We start from the raw sequence: 15,088 nt of genomic DNA, 5'->3' as shown, positions 1-15,088 counted from the left end.
TCCTTTCTAAGCTTTCTAAGATATGTAAAGTATCCTTTTGTCTAGGAAACTTGGCTTTTGTCTCTCAGCCCCAGATACTCACAGTAACAACAAAACCTCCCAAAACTTAAAGGGTTTACAGAACCACTTCCAAATACTAGAGGTAACCTAAAAGAGTTTTTAACTGTGACAGTCCAGGCGCTTAATGTGTTTCAAAATGCCAGGCTAAGATATTTGTGGCCCCTATAAAGAGACCAGAAAAAGCAGTTTAGAATGGGACCCCAACCTGCGGGGACTCTTCTTAGGGGAACCATGGAGCTGCCTATTGAGGAAATTCCTTCAGGGAAAAATAAGTCCCCAGCCTTTGTCTCAGTTCCCTTAACTCTTGTCACCTCTGATGACAAGACCTCATCAGGAAGGAAGTCAGGAAAGGTTTCAAAATTCTGACCTGAGATAAGTGGAGAAAGACACTCCTGACTCCATAAGAGAACAGCATGGGATGATCTGAGGCAGAAGAGACCTCCAGGTTCTCCATGATGGGATCCAGGGAGACGCTGATCACCTGGAGAGAAAGCATCCACTCTCCTCTGTGCTCTGAAGGTGGCACCTGACTCCTGTGTGCTGAGCGCCCCCTGCTGGCCCTGGGCGTCCTGCAGGAGGTGTGTGTCTGGGCTCACACTGAGGTCCCCTCACTGTGTCTCTGGCACAGAAATAGGTGGCTGTGTCCTCAGTGGTCAGGGAGCTCAGCTGCAGGGAGAACTGGTTCTTGGACGTGTCTCTGGAGATGGACACTCGGCTCTTGAGGGATGGGCTGTAGTTAGTGCTACCACCACTAGATATGAGCCCTATGTACTCCAGCCCCTTCCCTGGGGGCTGACGGATCCAGCTCCAGCCATAACCACTGGTTGTGATGGAGAATCCAGAGACAGCACAGGTGAGGGACATGGTCTGCGAGGGCTTCACCAGGCCAGGTCCTGACTCCTGCAGCTGCACTTGGCACAGGACACCTGGGGACAAGGACAGTCACACCCTGTTAGTCACCTGCAGTCACAACCTCCCCATGGACCCAGGTCTGACACTGGGGACACTCACCTTGGGGAGCTGTGGCCAGGCACAGGACCAGACCCAGCAGCCTCATCTTCTAGACCACACCTGCTTCCCAGAGACCTCAGCCCTGTCTGAGCAGAGAGCTGGGAGCTCCCACAGCCCAGAGGGCCTTTGAACCCAGAGCAGGAGGAGGGATTTGCATGTGGGTGAGGCTCTTCTGATATCTGGAGAGGCTGGGGTCAGGCTGCCCAGGTCCTCTGTGCCCTGAGCTGTGTCCCTGTCTGGAACCCAGGTGGAGCTTTACCTGTGAGAGGAGAGCAGGTGGTTTCAGGGGGCTGGAGGCTGTCAGAGGGGGAGCCCACCCTCCTGAGCCCAGCCCTGCCTCCTCCCAGACCTTCCTCCTGCACCTGGGAGGGTCTCAGAGTGGCAGGAACGTGCCCAGCATGCAAGAGGCCCAGGTTCACCCCCAGCCCTGAAGGAGAAGCCCTCAGTGATGACTGAACAGAGCCCAGGGCTGGGGATGGGGTTCCCCACATCCAGGAGAAGAGCCCCCCTTTGTTCTCAGGACTAGTTCTTCTCTTTCATCTCTGTGAGATTTGGGGGCTGCAGACTGAGCAGGAGAGGAGGGAGCAGGGTCTCAGGAGGGCAGGGCTTCCTGCTGTGTGCCCACTGCCCTCCCCACCCTCTGCCCTGCTTGTCCTCCTGACTGTCCAGCCAATGCCTGTGGACAGCAGTGGGTGGGAATCTTCCCTGAGCTCTTCCCCTCACCTGTCCTGTCCTCTGGTCTCCACCAGGAGAGGACAGGATGGAGGTGCTGGGCCAGGTGGGAGTCCTGGGGGCAGAGGCAGCTCTCAGCTGCAGCCTGAGGCTGAGAGCCCCTGAGTCCCCCAGATCAGCAGGGCCAGGCTGACAGCAGGCAGGACAGCATGCAGGGCAGGCTGGGTGAGGGAGGAGGCCCAGTCCCCTTCCCTGTGCAGCATCACTGCAGTGAGCCCTGCCTTGCCCACAGTCCAGCATTTGGAGAGAACAGTGGACACTGTCTTTAGTGAGGTGGGGTCACTGAGAGGGCAGGTGTAGTTGCTGACCTCCTGATGAGGTTCAGGAATTGACCTCCTGCCTAACTGAGTGAGCACAGCCCACTAATAAGACATATGGTCTCCTCTCCTTGTTCCCTGGGTGTTGACCATGAGCTCCCTGCAAACACTGAGCCTGCAGCATCACCTCCTGGTCCTGGGGTGGCTCAGGTCAGACCTGCTGGTGCCACACCTGACCAGCAGGGGGCAAGTAAACTTGTGGTCACTCATGGGAATTTCCTGTGATATCAAATAAAGCACAGACACACACTTTACGTTCATATCAAACTTCAGGATGGCTCCTTTGCTCTTGGCCTCAAGCTCCCCAAATGAGAGAGTGAGGACAGTCCCAAGGGGCTGGCGAGGGAGACCTAGCACATTTGAAAATGAGCTTTTATTGGGGAGACCCTCAGTATTTAGAAAGTTCCATCCAAAAAAGGTCAAGAGGGGCAGGGTTACAAGGACAGGTTAGGTAATTCGACCCCTGGGGCTAGGGGAAGGCATGTCTATGCATGAAGACACATTCTGCTACTTGAGGATCTGGGCAGTGTCCAGGCCACTACGAAAGTGACCGACAGAGCCTCTTCTAATTATGGGAAGAACAATGCTAGGCATTCAGTGTCACGGCCCCCCACATGCTGGTCTCCATGTTTCACCACCTGCAAATCCAGATGTGCCCCTGGGTGAAGTTTCCAAGTCCTAGAAAATCATCTGATTAGAAATCTGTTCTTCCAGGTATCTAACTAGGAGGCTTCCTAAGATGACCCCACCTCCTGACCTGGGGATCCTGGAGCCCTCCATGTGACAGTCTTCCCCATCTCACCTGTGCCAGGGGTGGGGTCCTCCCCACCTCACCTGTTCCAGGGCTTCAGTTTGCTTTCACCATTCAGCACAGAGTGTTCATGAAAATCATAGAAACTTAGTGGATGTATGATGTGGCCTTAAGAAAACCTCCTAAAAATATATCAATATTGACAGTGTTTTGTCACCTGACCAAAATTCTGAGAACACAGAGGAGGACAAGCTTCCTTTGGGTCATGACTTAGGAGGTTGCAGTGCATGGTGGCAAGTCCTTAGCTCTGGCCAGGGAGGGAGAACACCATGGCAGAAGGGCATGGAGGAGGAAACCAGCTCAGGACATGGCCACCAGGAAGCAGGTGAGCTCCACAGAGTGTCCCCCCAGAGGCAAACCTCAGTGATCCAAGTATTCCAACCCACCTCTCCTGCCTACAGTGGCTGCAACACAATCCATGTTAGTGGATTAATCCACTTTAGGTTGAGCTCTGGTAATCTAGTTCTCTCTCCTTTGTCTCACACGTGAGCTTGTGGGCCACCTCATATGTGAACAATGACAGAAAATGCCTGGTCCTGGTAATCCCTCCACCTGGTCAGTTTCCAGGGGATTTAATCTCCTCATTTCATATTGACATAAAGATCCCAGGGAAATAACCAACTGTGTGAGACGCTCATGTGCAGGTAGGGGTGAGGCATGTCCAGGCTGTTGCTGTCCATCATCAGCACCGTGTCTGCCAAGCCTGTGGTCTGCATGTGGAGGGTGCAGAATGCACCTCCTGTGTCCACACAGACGCAGGGTACAGAGGATGGGAAGATGTCATGGGCAGGACCATGCTGATGTGTTGGATGGGAGAAGAATTACCCAGGAACAGGGAGTGACTGTGGACAGAGAATGTGGACGTGTCCTCCAGGGAAGGCCAGGCCTGAGGGAAAGGCAGCAGGTGTTCCTCCTGGAAGCTCACTGCAGAATAGAGCCAGCAACAGCCACAGCAGCCACATCTCCTGGGACAGCTCCTGGGGTGCTGGAGCCTGAGGGTCGGAGCTTGCACATGACACTGTGGGTCTCTGTGGTTGTGCAAAGTGGCCCAGGTGTTCTGGGCCATCAATTAATCTCCAGCTGTAAAAGGCAATAATTGCAACTTTAATGATTTCAAATTACTCTTTGAGGACGTATATTGTATGTTCGGGGACCTTTATAAATTTAGAATTTATGTACATGAGACATGAAGATATTGCTCTCTGAACACTCCTTTGAGGACCAAGGAATTCAAGGTTACACCATCAACCAGTTAATCATTATTTTTTAAATTGATGAACATCTATTGAAGGCCCAGAGGCATAACTGTGGGGGCCTTTCTCAGGAAGTGTGTCACTTTACAGGAAAATGAGAACCACAACTGGAAAAAATCCACTAGTCAATCAGCAACTCCTAGCTTCTGAGCGCCCCCTGCTGGCCACAGGTGCCTCCTGAGGGAGGTTTGCTTCTGGCTCACACTGAGGTCCCCTGAGTGGCTCTGCACAGTAGGAGTTGGCCAAGTCCTTGGCTGCATTCTGCACTCCTCCTTGGGGGCACTGCAGTGTCCCTAGGGCCTCAGTCCTTTGAGGATGACCTTGTGGAGTCCTCTGTAGGAACTCCCTCCTGCAGGGCTCCTTTCCTGTCCTTGGGGTTTCTGTGTTTTCTGAGGACTGTGTCATGCTGCCATGCCCCACAGATCTTGGACTCTGTCCCTGTCCCTGTGAGAAGCACATGGACACCATCTCTATGCATGCACTGGACCTCTGTAGGGGCAGCCACAGAGGCCCCCACTGCCCCTGGACACACTGAGCCACAGCTGCTGTGACTACATAATAACTACTCCTCTGTGGCAAGTAAGAGCCAGCACTATGGTCCTGTGGTAGGTGAGGGTCTCCCATGGCAGTGGTTGCTGTCATGCACACTGTGTCCAGTCATACTGCCCTGTGAGGTGAACATCCGAGTCTGCAGAAGAGCCTCTCCAAGTCCTAAGCTCAGGACTGCAGGAGAAGCCGTGCCTGTGGCCAGGACCAAGGGGACAAGCCCTATGGCAGGGGAGCAGGCACACTGGCTGGGCTCACCTAGGTGCTATGAAGCACAGAGCTGGACAGGCCATGACCTGAGCGCCCAGTGCCCACTGGGAGAACCAGGGCATCCACGTTCTCCCTCACCTCTGAGTGGCCCAAGCTCCAGTAGGTTAGACATTAATTTCAGGGATCCATCCTCTGTATCTTGACATACATCTGAAAGTTCGCTGTCAGACTGAACCATCAAAAATTTATTTATTGTTTTTATCTGAAAAGCTGTGGACTTGTGCTTCAAATGTAAACCTGTAATCCAGTTACTTTCTAGATGTTTACAAAGGATGCTTCTGTGTATTTGCATGTTCTTGAACCAAAAACGTCCACACACTTAGCACATGTGAAATTTGCACTTTAGTTTACACGACCAGGTCCCTGGAGGCTGCCTTAGTGGATGAGGGAGCTGCAGAGGCCCCTGCTCTTCTCCCTGCCCATAGGCCTGGGTCAGTCTATGGCCACTGGTGCAGGACAGAGCTCTGTGGAGGGAGGGAGGGCTCATCCTGCCCCCACCACACAGAGCACATGGGTGACAGGCAGGACCTCTCTGAAGCCACCCTCAGTGGGGCCCCTTGTGCAGGTGCTGCCTCTGCCCCTGCCACACAGGGAGCTGTCAATCATCCTTCACCCCTGACAGGGGGCACCTGTGCTGCTGGAGCCACTGAGCCCCCAGCCCTCAGCACAGCTTGGGACCTTCTGGGAAACAGGCCCCAGCAGTGGTGGGGACAGAGCAGAGCCAGCCTGGGCTCCACTCCAGGCTCCACTGCACAGAGCCATGCAGGGACCCACCAGGGTCCTGGGAAGCAGCTGGCTGGCTGCTCCCTTCAGCCTCCCTACCCAGCTGTGTGCTGGTCAGGGAGGAATTGTCCATCCACTTGCAGACACAGGACGCAGCTGGCGTCCACACTTGTACAAAGGAGTACACTTGTACAAAGGAGTACACTTGTACAAAGGAGGGAAGAGCCCTGGGCCCTCCCTGTGTGGCAGAGCATGCTGTTAGCAGGGCCAGCTGTAAGGGCCACACACCTTTCCCAGGACCCCAGGTGGCATTGCAGAAACATATAACCCCTAACAAGGTCCCCAGGGCAGCTGAGCAGGCCCTGAGCAGCCACTGCACAGAGTCCCTGTGGAGGTGCAAAGCCAGCGCTGGGTGCTGAGAGCATCTCGCCCTTGTCCCCAGGTGCTGCCTGCCCTGTGCTGTCCTCTAATCTGACAGCCACCTCTGCACTCATGGGGCCTGCTGCACTGCTGACCTGGGCCTGCTGGAGGGCCACCCCAGGCAGCCCTTGGGGACAGATGACTGCACCTCTGCTGCTCTGCCAGCAGCCCCTCAGCTGTCCAGGCTGCCAGAGTGGCCCCAGCACCATGCAGCCCCCAGGACTGTGAGGCCCAGCTGCTCCAGGAACCCCTGACCAAGGTGCAGTGAATGCACTCCTCAGGGGGAAAGAGCAAGGAGCCCGTGGGACTCTTCAGCCTCCATTTAGGAAAGAATTATTTATGTTATGGGTGACACAGAGGGGGGAGAATGAAAGACATAACACCTGCTCAATCAGGTGTTTCTGAAGCCTTAGGAATACAACTGGTCATGAGGTCACCTGTATGTATTTCCCTGGTCACAGGGGGACATGCAGGGGCAGATGCATGCATTTCCAGAAGTGTGCCCCCTGCCCAGCTGAGCCTAGGAGCAGCAGGCAGCCTGATCAGAGCAGGGACAGACACACAGGTCACATGATGTGTCAAATCCCAGGAAAGACAAGGCCAAGTTCAGATGCTGCACAGGAAGACTGTACCAATCATTGGAGGACAGCCAATGCCACATTCACTGGTTAGCTTGGATTGATTTTATTCGGCCATCATCACCTGGGCATTCATGACCCGGGACATGCTGAGCCCACACCCCTGGCCCACCTCCTCGGCCCACTTCTTAGCACAGGGCTGAGGAAGCCCTGGGTGCCTCTTCCTCTGGTGCTGGCTAATGTTAAGCATCCAGGTGGAGCTTTCCCTGCAGAGCCCGACACTGACTCAGCTCTCTCCCCTGCTCCCCCCGGTCAGCTGACTTCTGCTGCACCCACCCACATCTCTGTGCACATCACTGTGGGGGACTCAAAGTGCCCCTTATATTTTGTGTGTCTGTGGATGGTCCACAGACTGGACGTCACAGTGGAATGTCATGAGAAGTCCCTCCTGATTCTGCAGGAAGGTCTTAACACAGGGCTTAGGACAGGACAAGGCACATGAGCCCCCATACCTCTGGGGACCTTCTCCTCTTGCTCTTTCTGCTAAAGGGCTCTTCTGTTTGGAGGGATCAGGCTCCATGAGCTCTGCCTGTGCACACTTGTGATGGGGGCCACACTGCCCTGTGCTGGACTGTGGAGCCCTCCTGAGTCTCTGTGACCTGATGGTGGAAGAAATTCTGATTACTGGTTGGCCTCAGGGACAGAATATGGAATAAGTCCCTCCCTTGGTGGCCATTGGTGATGTACCTGGACTGTGAACCTTCTGTGTCCTAGAGTAAGCTGTATCCTAACCCACTGTCCATTTAGTCTGACAATGAGTCCAGAGAAGCAAGTCACTCTGGAACTGATGGTGTGTCCCAGCAGGTGTTGTCCTCAACTCTGAAGAGGGCTCAGGAGACCATGTGGCTTCCTGTGACATCACTCACAGGAGCAGGTGTGGCCTCACCCTGAGCTTGTACAGGGTGAATCTCTGCTCTGTTGCAGTGGTTATACCAATTTAAACGTGGAGCAGAGGACCAGGAATCTCTATCTGGAAAGGATCCCTGGGGATCTATGGGTGAAGACAAAGCTCCAACAGTGTGGACGGAACCAGCTTTTAAATGAAGCCTGTAATTTGGGGCTCTGACAGCCCTTTGTCCTGTCACTTTGCAAAATAACAAAGTGAAATCTTCTTCAGAATCTTCAGATATAAAACTGAACCATGAACTAGAGAAATTTGCTGCCTGGGACCCTGGGATAGAGAGGAACCTCCACAACCAACAGGGGAGCAGCCCTCAAGGTCCCTCTGCACCTGCTCCTGGCTGACCCAGAGCTCGCTGTGTGCTGGGCGCCCCCTGCTGGCTCATGGCGCCTTTTCAGAGAGGTTTGTGTCTTGCTCACATTGAGGTCTCCCCAAAGGTCTCTGGCTCATTAAGATGTGGCCACGGGCTGAGGTTGTGGTTCAGCAGTAGAGCACTCGCCTAGCATGTGCGCAGCCCAGGTTCGATCCTCAGCACCACATAAAAATAAATAAAGAAATAAAGATATTGTGTTCAACTACAACCAAAAAATATTAAAAAAAAAAAAGAGGTGGCCGTGTCCTCTGCTCTCAGACTGCTCCTTTGCAGGTACAGCAAATGGCATTGTCTCTGGAGATTATGAATCTGCCCTTTTTGGTATCAGGGTAATAGGGCTATCACCACTAACACTAGTAACATTTGAAATTCTCTCCAGCCCCTTCCTAGAGCTGGTGACCCAGTGCATCCAGTAGTCACTAAAGGTCAATATAAAAGCTGAAGGGAGACTCCAGGGACCCCCAGGCTGCACCACACCTCCCCCAGACTCCACCAGCTGCACCTCACACTGGACACCTGCAAACACAGAGGCAGCCTGGTCAGGACACTGGCACTCACCCACTCTTCCTCTCACTCCTGTCCCCTCACACACTCAGGATCTCTGGTTCTCCATTCATTACCTTTGAAAACAGCCACCAGGAAAACCCAGCTGAGCACACTCTCCATGGTGAGCAGCTGTGTGCAGTCAGCCCAGGGCTTTGCACCCAGAGGATGGAGGGTGGTTCAGGATCCCAGGGATCAACAAGGCCCAGCTTCCCCAGCTCAGAGGCAGAGATGAGGATCTGAAAGACCCTCCAGGGCAGGGCCTGTGGGAGAGAGCTCTGGGCTCCTGACCCAGGACTGCCCAGGGCATGGTTTCCCTGTTCAGCCAGCAAGGGGCTCAGAGGTTCCCAGCCCTGGTTCAAGGGAGGCCAGGACCTGCTCCCTGCTGAGGGTGACCTTGTCCTCAGCCACACCCTGCTGGCTTTGCAGGGGGCAGACTGTGAGAGCTACAGGGTCAGGGAGGCTTACATGGATACTTGAAAGGAAGGGCTGGAGGTCAGATGGGGGTCAGGGGTCAGAGTCCCTGCTGCCAAGAGCCCTCCATAAAACATGGGAGTATGGAAGCCCTCTTTGGTTTTCAGGCACACAGTAGGGTTTCCCTGAATCTTTGGGAGTCTTTGCACTGGACTTCTGAGCTAAGATGAAGTATTTGTGCCTTTAGGGACTCAAGGATGAGGACTGAATGTGTCCTGCATTATGAGATGGACATGAGAGCTTTGTGTCCAGGGATAGAATCATTAGTGTGCATCATTGTCCTTCAAAATTCCATGTGCTAAGGATGTTCTTCAGCCCCTTGTACTGTGAGGGAGTCGGGATCCCTTAGGACATGGTGACTCATGGAATATCTGTCAATCACTGTGGACATGCCCTATCAGGGGACTCTCAGACCCCATGTCTGCTTCCCTCCCTTTGGAGTCCTTCACACTAGGTGAGTGGCTGTCCCCACAGTGGACTCCCTGCATTTCCCTGGCACACCCAGGAAAGGTGTGAATGCAGTGGACTCCTCTCTTCATGGACTAGAGCACATTGGAAGTCAGGAGCCAAAGGAAACCTCCTCTTCATGCGCTGATGGCCTCAGGCACTTGCCACAGGGGTGCACAGCTGAGGAGCCCAATTTAGGTTACAGTGCTAGGAGAAAGGCCAGGCCTGAAGGACAGCCTCTTCCTGGCCTCAGTCTCCTGTCCATGTAAGAAGTTGGCCTCACAGGGGCAGAGCTGGACAGGGGCTGGGGTGGTGAGCAAGGTCAGGAGAGGGAGGGGCTGAGACAAGAGGCACATGGCCAGGCTGACCCAGGAGCACTTGTCTGTCCTCACCCAGAGGGTGGCTGTGGGCAGCACGCTCACCCTGCAGACCCAGCAGAGCCAGCAGGAGGGACCAGGAGGGCTCTCCTCCCAGGAGGGACAGTGTGGGGTGATGGGTGGACCATGTGTCCTGAGCTGACCAACAGGCCATGCTCAGGCACCTGGACCTCTGCTCCTGCCTCTCCAAGATGTGCAGCTGTTTTTCACAAACTAAAATGACAGCCCTGGGGTGTGGCCACAGGTAGAACAGGCTCTACCTTGCACAGGGCCCTGGGGTCCACCTGGTACCACAAAGATCATAAAGTCATTTGATTATGATGTTGAGATCTGCAAGGAAAATTTCTCCAGATCCCAGGATCAGGAAGTTAGCAGAGGCTGGAGGTGGAAAGTGAGAGACAGAAGCCAACAGAAATGCAGCAAGGGAAGCACCAGAGGGGCACAGTGAGTATCAGGTGCACCAGGACAGGGAGCAGGTCCCGAGCAGTTTCCACTCAGCCACCAAGAATCAGTCAGTGACCATGTCCCAGGGAGTTACCAGAACAAATTCCAAGAGGAAACCCCACAAGTCCAGCAGAGGAGAGCTGAGGAGGAGCTGCTCAGGCAGCACAGACTGGACTCAGCATACACAGGGCTGGGGCCTGAGGTGGACACACAACTTCCAAGGATGGGGATCCAGCCCTGGGGATGAGTAAGTGTGGGTCTGAGCCAGCTCTGGTCTGGAGATCAACACCCAACTGCCAACCTGGCAGCTCCCATGGGGCTAACTCTGCAGGCACACAGGGTGCCCGAGTGTGGAGGTTGGTCTTCCCTACCCTGATTCCAGAAGAGTCACTGGGTAGTCCTGGGGCACAGGCAGAACTAGAGTACTGGAGAAAGTCCCCTAAGGTTCCAGTACTCTAGTTCTACTAGCTATAGGGCCAGCTTGGAGGGAAACAGGCAAGAGAGCTCACTCTGTGTAGCATGTCCTGAGACCAGCAAGACATGGGGTGGGACAGCCTGAGGCTTGGGCACAGGACCTCTCTTCATTGTGCACAGCAATTGGGACATGCAGTCTAAGCATCCTGTCATTAACTCATTAACACGGTTGTTGAAGTACTTTTCATTATCACCATTTTGTCCCTTGTATATGTGTATATGTGTAAAATATGCTGTGCACAGAGAAGAAGGTAATTTAACCTGTCCCTGCTGGCCCTGGGCATGGCCCTGGAGCACATGGACCTAGCTGAAATGGGTCAGTCAGAGGGAGACCATCACCACACCATCACTCATGTTTTTGTTTGGTTGCATCAGGTCCTGGAAAGAGAGAGGACAGTGGCCCCTGGAGATGGGAAGGTGCAGGGAGGGCGAGGGTGAGGGTGGGTGGTGAGGGCCACATGCAGAGAGGGCCCTGTCCTGGGGCTCTGCAGCTCACAGGGCACCTGTGGCCCACAGCCAGGCTGTGCTTCACAGTGACTGGGGCAGAGCAGATGGTGGGCTCCCCACACCCAGGAGGGACAGGTGATGGACAGCTGGGTGTGCACAGCCTGGGATCCATCATGGTGCCTGGCACCCCTGTGTCAGGGAGCTAGGTCTCAGTGTAAGTGTGAAAATACAGCTGGAATGGCCAGCTGTTGTCTGATGGAGAGAGATGCTAACGCTATTAGTTGATCATCAAACACCAACAGTTGTGAAAGACAAGGACACACAACAATTCATTGTGTATTCATGTCCGTTAAAACATATTCATATGTGGATCCCCAAAATCTAACTTACATAACTAAGTGTAAATTTAATAATCACAAAGCATGCTTAAGCAGTCAAATACAGAGTGTGTGCAAATGGCAGGTGTCCTGTTTATGGAAAGTGATGCCAGCATCCACCAAGGCAGAGGCAGGACCTGAGCAAGGCCCTCAGAGCAAGTACCAAGATATCAATGAGGCAAAGGAGACAAGACTTAAAGCATCAGGTGAAATCCTCAGTTTTCAGGTGGGATATCATTGTGTTGATTATAGGTTAAGAACCTTGTAGTTATTAATAATGTAATTGTTTTCCAGGCGTGATCAGGCACCCCTCTGATCACAGCTCCTCAGGATTTGAGGCAGGAGGATTGCAGGTGTGAGGCCAGCTGGGCTTCTTAGCAAGACCATGTTTCAAATGCAGAGTCCCTTGTGAGGGACCTTGGGATGCAGCTCATTGTGAAGTGCTCCTGGATTCAATCCCAAGTAGCAGAAATAATCAGGGAATTAACAGATGATAATTGTGGGTGTGATGGAGAGCTGAGACGATGGAGAAGAGTCATATTTATGTCACAGGAAGGAAAATGGGTAGTAGATTGAGCAGCAAGTAACACCACCCAGTGAGGTCCCAAATGTACCTCTGCAGGAAGCACTTGCTCTACTGAGAACCTAGTTTATTGACATAAAACCAAGGAGCATGAGTCCTCCTCTTGTTTGACTTTTACTGCGGACTAATACAGAGTCCAGAACCATGTTTCCAGCACTTTTTGTTTTTCATTTTGGGAAAGGGAGGAGGGAGAGCATAGGGGAAGAGCAGTGGAATGAATCCTAGCAGTCTTCCTTATTTACATATTAGTACAGGTAAGTGATGACCCCCATCAGTAAATCCAGAAAACACTAATAAAAAAAATCTATCATTAAATTGCAGAAAGATCAGTAGAGTTGAGGGGAGGTGACAAGAGGAGGGGAGAGGGGGGATAAAGGGACATATTGAGACCTGAATCAGACAACTTATGTTTCATGCTTCTATCACTTTGTCAAAAAGAATGCAGAAGTTACAAATAAAAAAGGACAAATAGAAATAAAATGAAAAAATGATACAATAATGGGGACAATATGATATAATAATGGAAGTCAGCTGTTGGAAGTAGGCCCTGGAGATCCATGTGATGTAGAGGGGAAATGAAATGCCACAGATTTGCATAAATGGCACCAGGTTGCAGACACTCTGGTAACCAACGTCCTCTTCAGAAAACTTATATTTGAGACTTTCTTCTTTATGGAAAACTTGATGGAAGAACTTAAAAGTTTGTGGTGTCCTGAGACACGGGCATCTCCAGAAGACTATGGATGGTCGCGCCCCAGAAGGAGCTGCCTGGAGAGAATATGTGACTGAGGTGAAGGGACCCCACCTCCCTCTGCACCTGCTCCTGGCTGACCTGAGCTCCTGTGTGCTGAGCGCCCCCTGCTGGCCCTGGGCACCCTGCAGGAGGTTTGTGTCTGGGCTCACACTGAGGTCCCCTCACTGTGGCTCTGGCACAGTAATAGATGGCTGTGTCCTGGGTGGTCAGGGAGCTCAGCTGCAGGGAGAACTGGTTCTTGGACGTGTCTCTGGAGATGGACACTCGGCTCTTGAGGGATGGGTTGTAATAAGTATCACCATCATAATCAATTTCCGCTATCCATTCCAGCCCTTTCCCTGGGGGCTGACGGATCCAGCTCCACCCATAACCACTGGTTGTGATGGAGAATCCAGAGACAGCACAGGTGAGGGGCAGGGTCTGCGAGGGCTTCACCAGGCCAGGTCCTGACTCCTGCAGCTGCACTTGGCACAGGACACCTGGGGACAAGGACAGTCACACCCTGTCAGTCACCTGCAGTCACAACCTCCCCATGGACCCAGGTCTGACACTGGGGACACTCACCTTGGGGAGCTGTGACCAGGCACAGGACAAGACCCAGCAGCCTCATCTTCTAGACCACACCTCCTTCCCAGAGACCTCAGCCCTGTCTGAGCAGAGAGCTGGGAGCTCCCACAGCCCAGAGGGCCTTTGAACCCAGAGCAGGAGGAGGGATTTGCATGTGGGTGAGGCTCCTCTGATATCTGGAGAGGCTGGGGTCAGGCTGCCCAGGTCCTCTGTGCCCCTGAGATGTGTCCCTGTCTGGAACCCAGGTGGAGCTTTACCTGTGAGAGGAGAGCAGGTGGTTTCAGGGGAGCTGGAGACTGTCAGAGGGGGAGCCCACCCTCCTGAGCCCAGCCCTGCCTCCCCCAAGCCCTTCCTCCTGCACCTGGGAGGGTCTCAGAGTGGCAGGAAAGTGCCCAGCATGCAAGAGGCCCAGTTCACCTCCCAGCCCTGAAGGAGAAGCCCTCAATGATGACTGAACAGAGCCCAGGGCTGAGGATGGGGTTCCCCACATCCAGGAGAAGAGCCCCCCTTTGTTCTCAGGACGAGTTCTTCTCTTTCATCTCTGTGAGATTTGGGGGCTACAGACTGAGCAGGAGAGGAGGGAGCAGGGTCTCAGGAGGGCAGGGGCTTCCTGCTGTGTGCCCACTGCCCTCCCCACCCTCTGTCCTGCTTGTCCTCCTGACTGTCCAGCCAATGCCTGTGGACAGCAGTGGGTGGGAATCTGCCCTGAGCTCTTCCCCTCACCTGTCCTGCCCTCTGGTCTCCACCAGGAGAGGACAGGATGGAGGTGCTGGTCCAGGTGGGAGTCCTGGGAGCAGAGGCAGCTCTCAGCTGCACCCTGAGGCTGAGATCCCCTGAGTCCCCCAGAGCAGCAGAGCCAGGCTGACAGCAGACAGGACGGCATGCAGGGCAGGCTGGGTGAGGGAGGAGGCCAGGTCCCTTCCCTGTGCAGCATCACTGCAGTGAGACCTGCCTTGCCCACAGCCCAGCGTTTGGATAGAACAGTGGACACTGTCTTTAGTGAGATGGGGTCACTGAGAGGGCAGGTGTAGTTGCTGACCTCCTGATGAGGTTCAGGAATTGACCTCCTGCCTGACTGAGTGAGCACAGCCCACTAATAAGACATGTGGGCTCCTCTCCTTGTTCCCTGTGGAGTTGACTGCTGGGAGCCATCAGCCAAGTAGGTATGACAATTTCCTTGCCAGCTACTCCCATGCTGTCTAGTGGAAGGACTCTTGAAAGGTGACCTTGCTCAAGGACCAGGGCGGATCCGTGTTTAGGGTGTCCCGGGTTTAGCATAATAGGAGATTAGGGTGTTCCCCCTTTAGAATAGGGCATATCCTGCTGCTGAGTTCCTCTTGAGTTCTTAGGGTCAGAGAGTATATTTTGGGAGACAGAAGCCCAGGAGTAGTGGATTTGGGCAGAGTGTGGATTTGGGCAGAGAACATGGATTCCCCAAGAATGTGTTTGTAGACGGCCGGTGTGAGTTCGGGAATAAAGAATTGCTGTTTGAATCTACAAGCTGTGTGAGACTCGTGATTTGTGCCCAGCCAGAGACTGCGGCAGT

General features: G+C 53.6%; 1 gene segment (V, D, J or C); it reads right to left on the bottom strand.

The window, feature by feature from the left end:
• Nucleotides 1–204: 204 nt before the first annotated feature.
• Nucleotides 205–13,585, bottom strand: LOC143641502 (immunoglobulin heavy variable 4-30-4-like). The segment is given in 4 exon segments: nucleotides 205–222; nucleotides 673–966; nucleotides 13,141–13,454; nucleotides 13,540–13,585. Coding segments are annotated over 4 exon segments (672 nt in total).
• Nucleotides 13,586–15,088: the final 1,503 nt, after the last annotated feature.

This window comes from Callospermophilus lateralis, chromosome 3 (genome assembly GCF_048772815.1).
Source record: "Callospermophilus lateralis isolate mCalLat2 chromosome 3, mCalLat2.hap1, whole genome shotgun sequence".
NCBI lineage: Eukaryota > Metazoa > Chordata > Mammalia > Rodentia > Sciuridae > Callospermophilus > Callospermophilus lateralis.
Note: the sequence above shows the minus strand (reverse complement) of the source record. Positions and strands in the feature narration are given on the sequence as shown.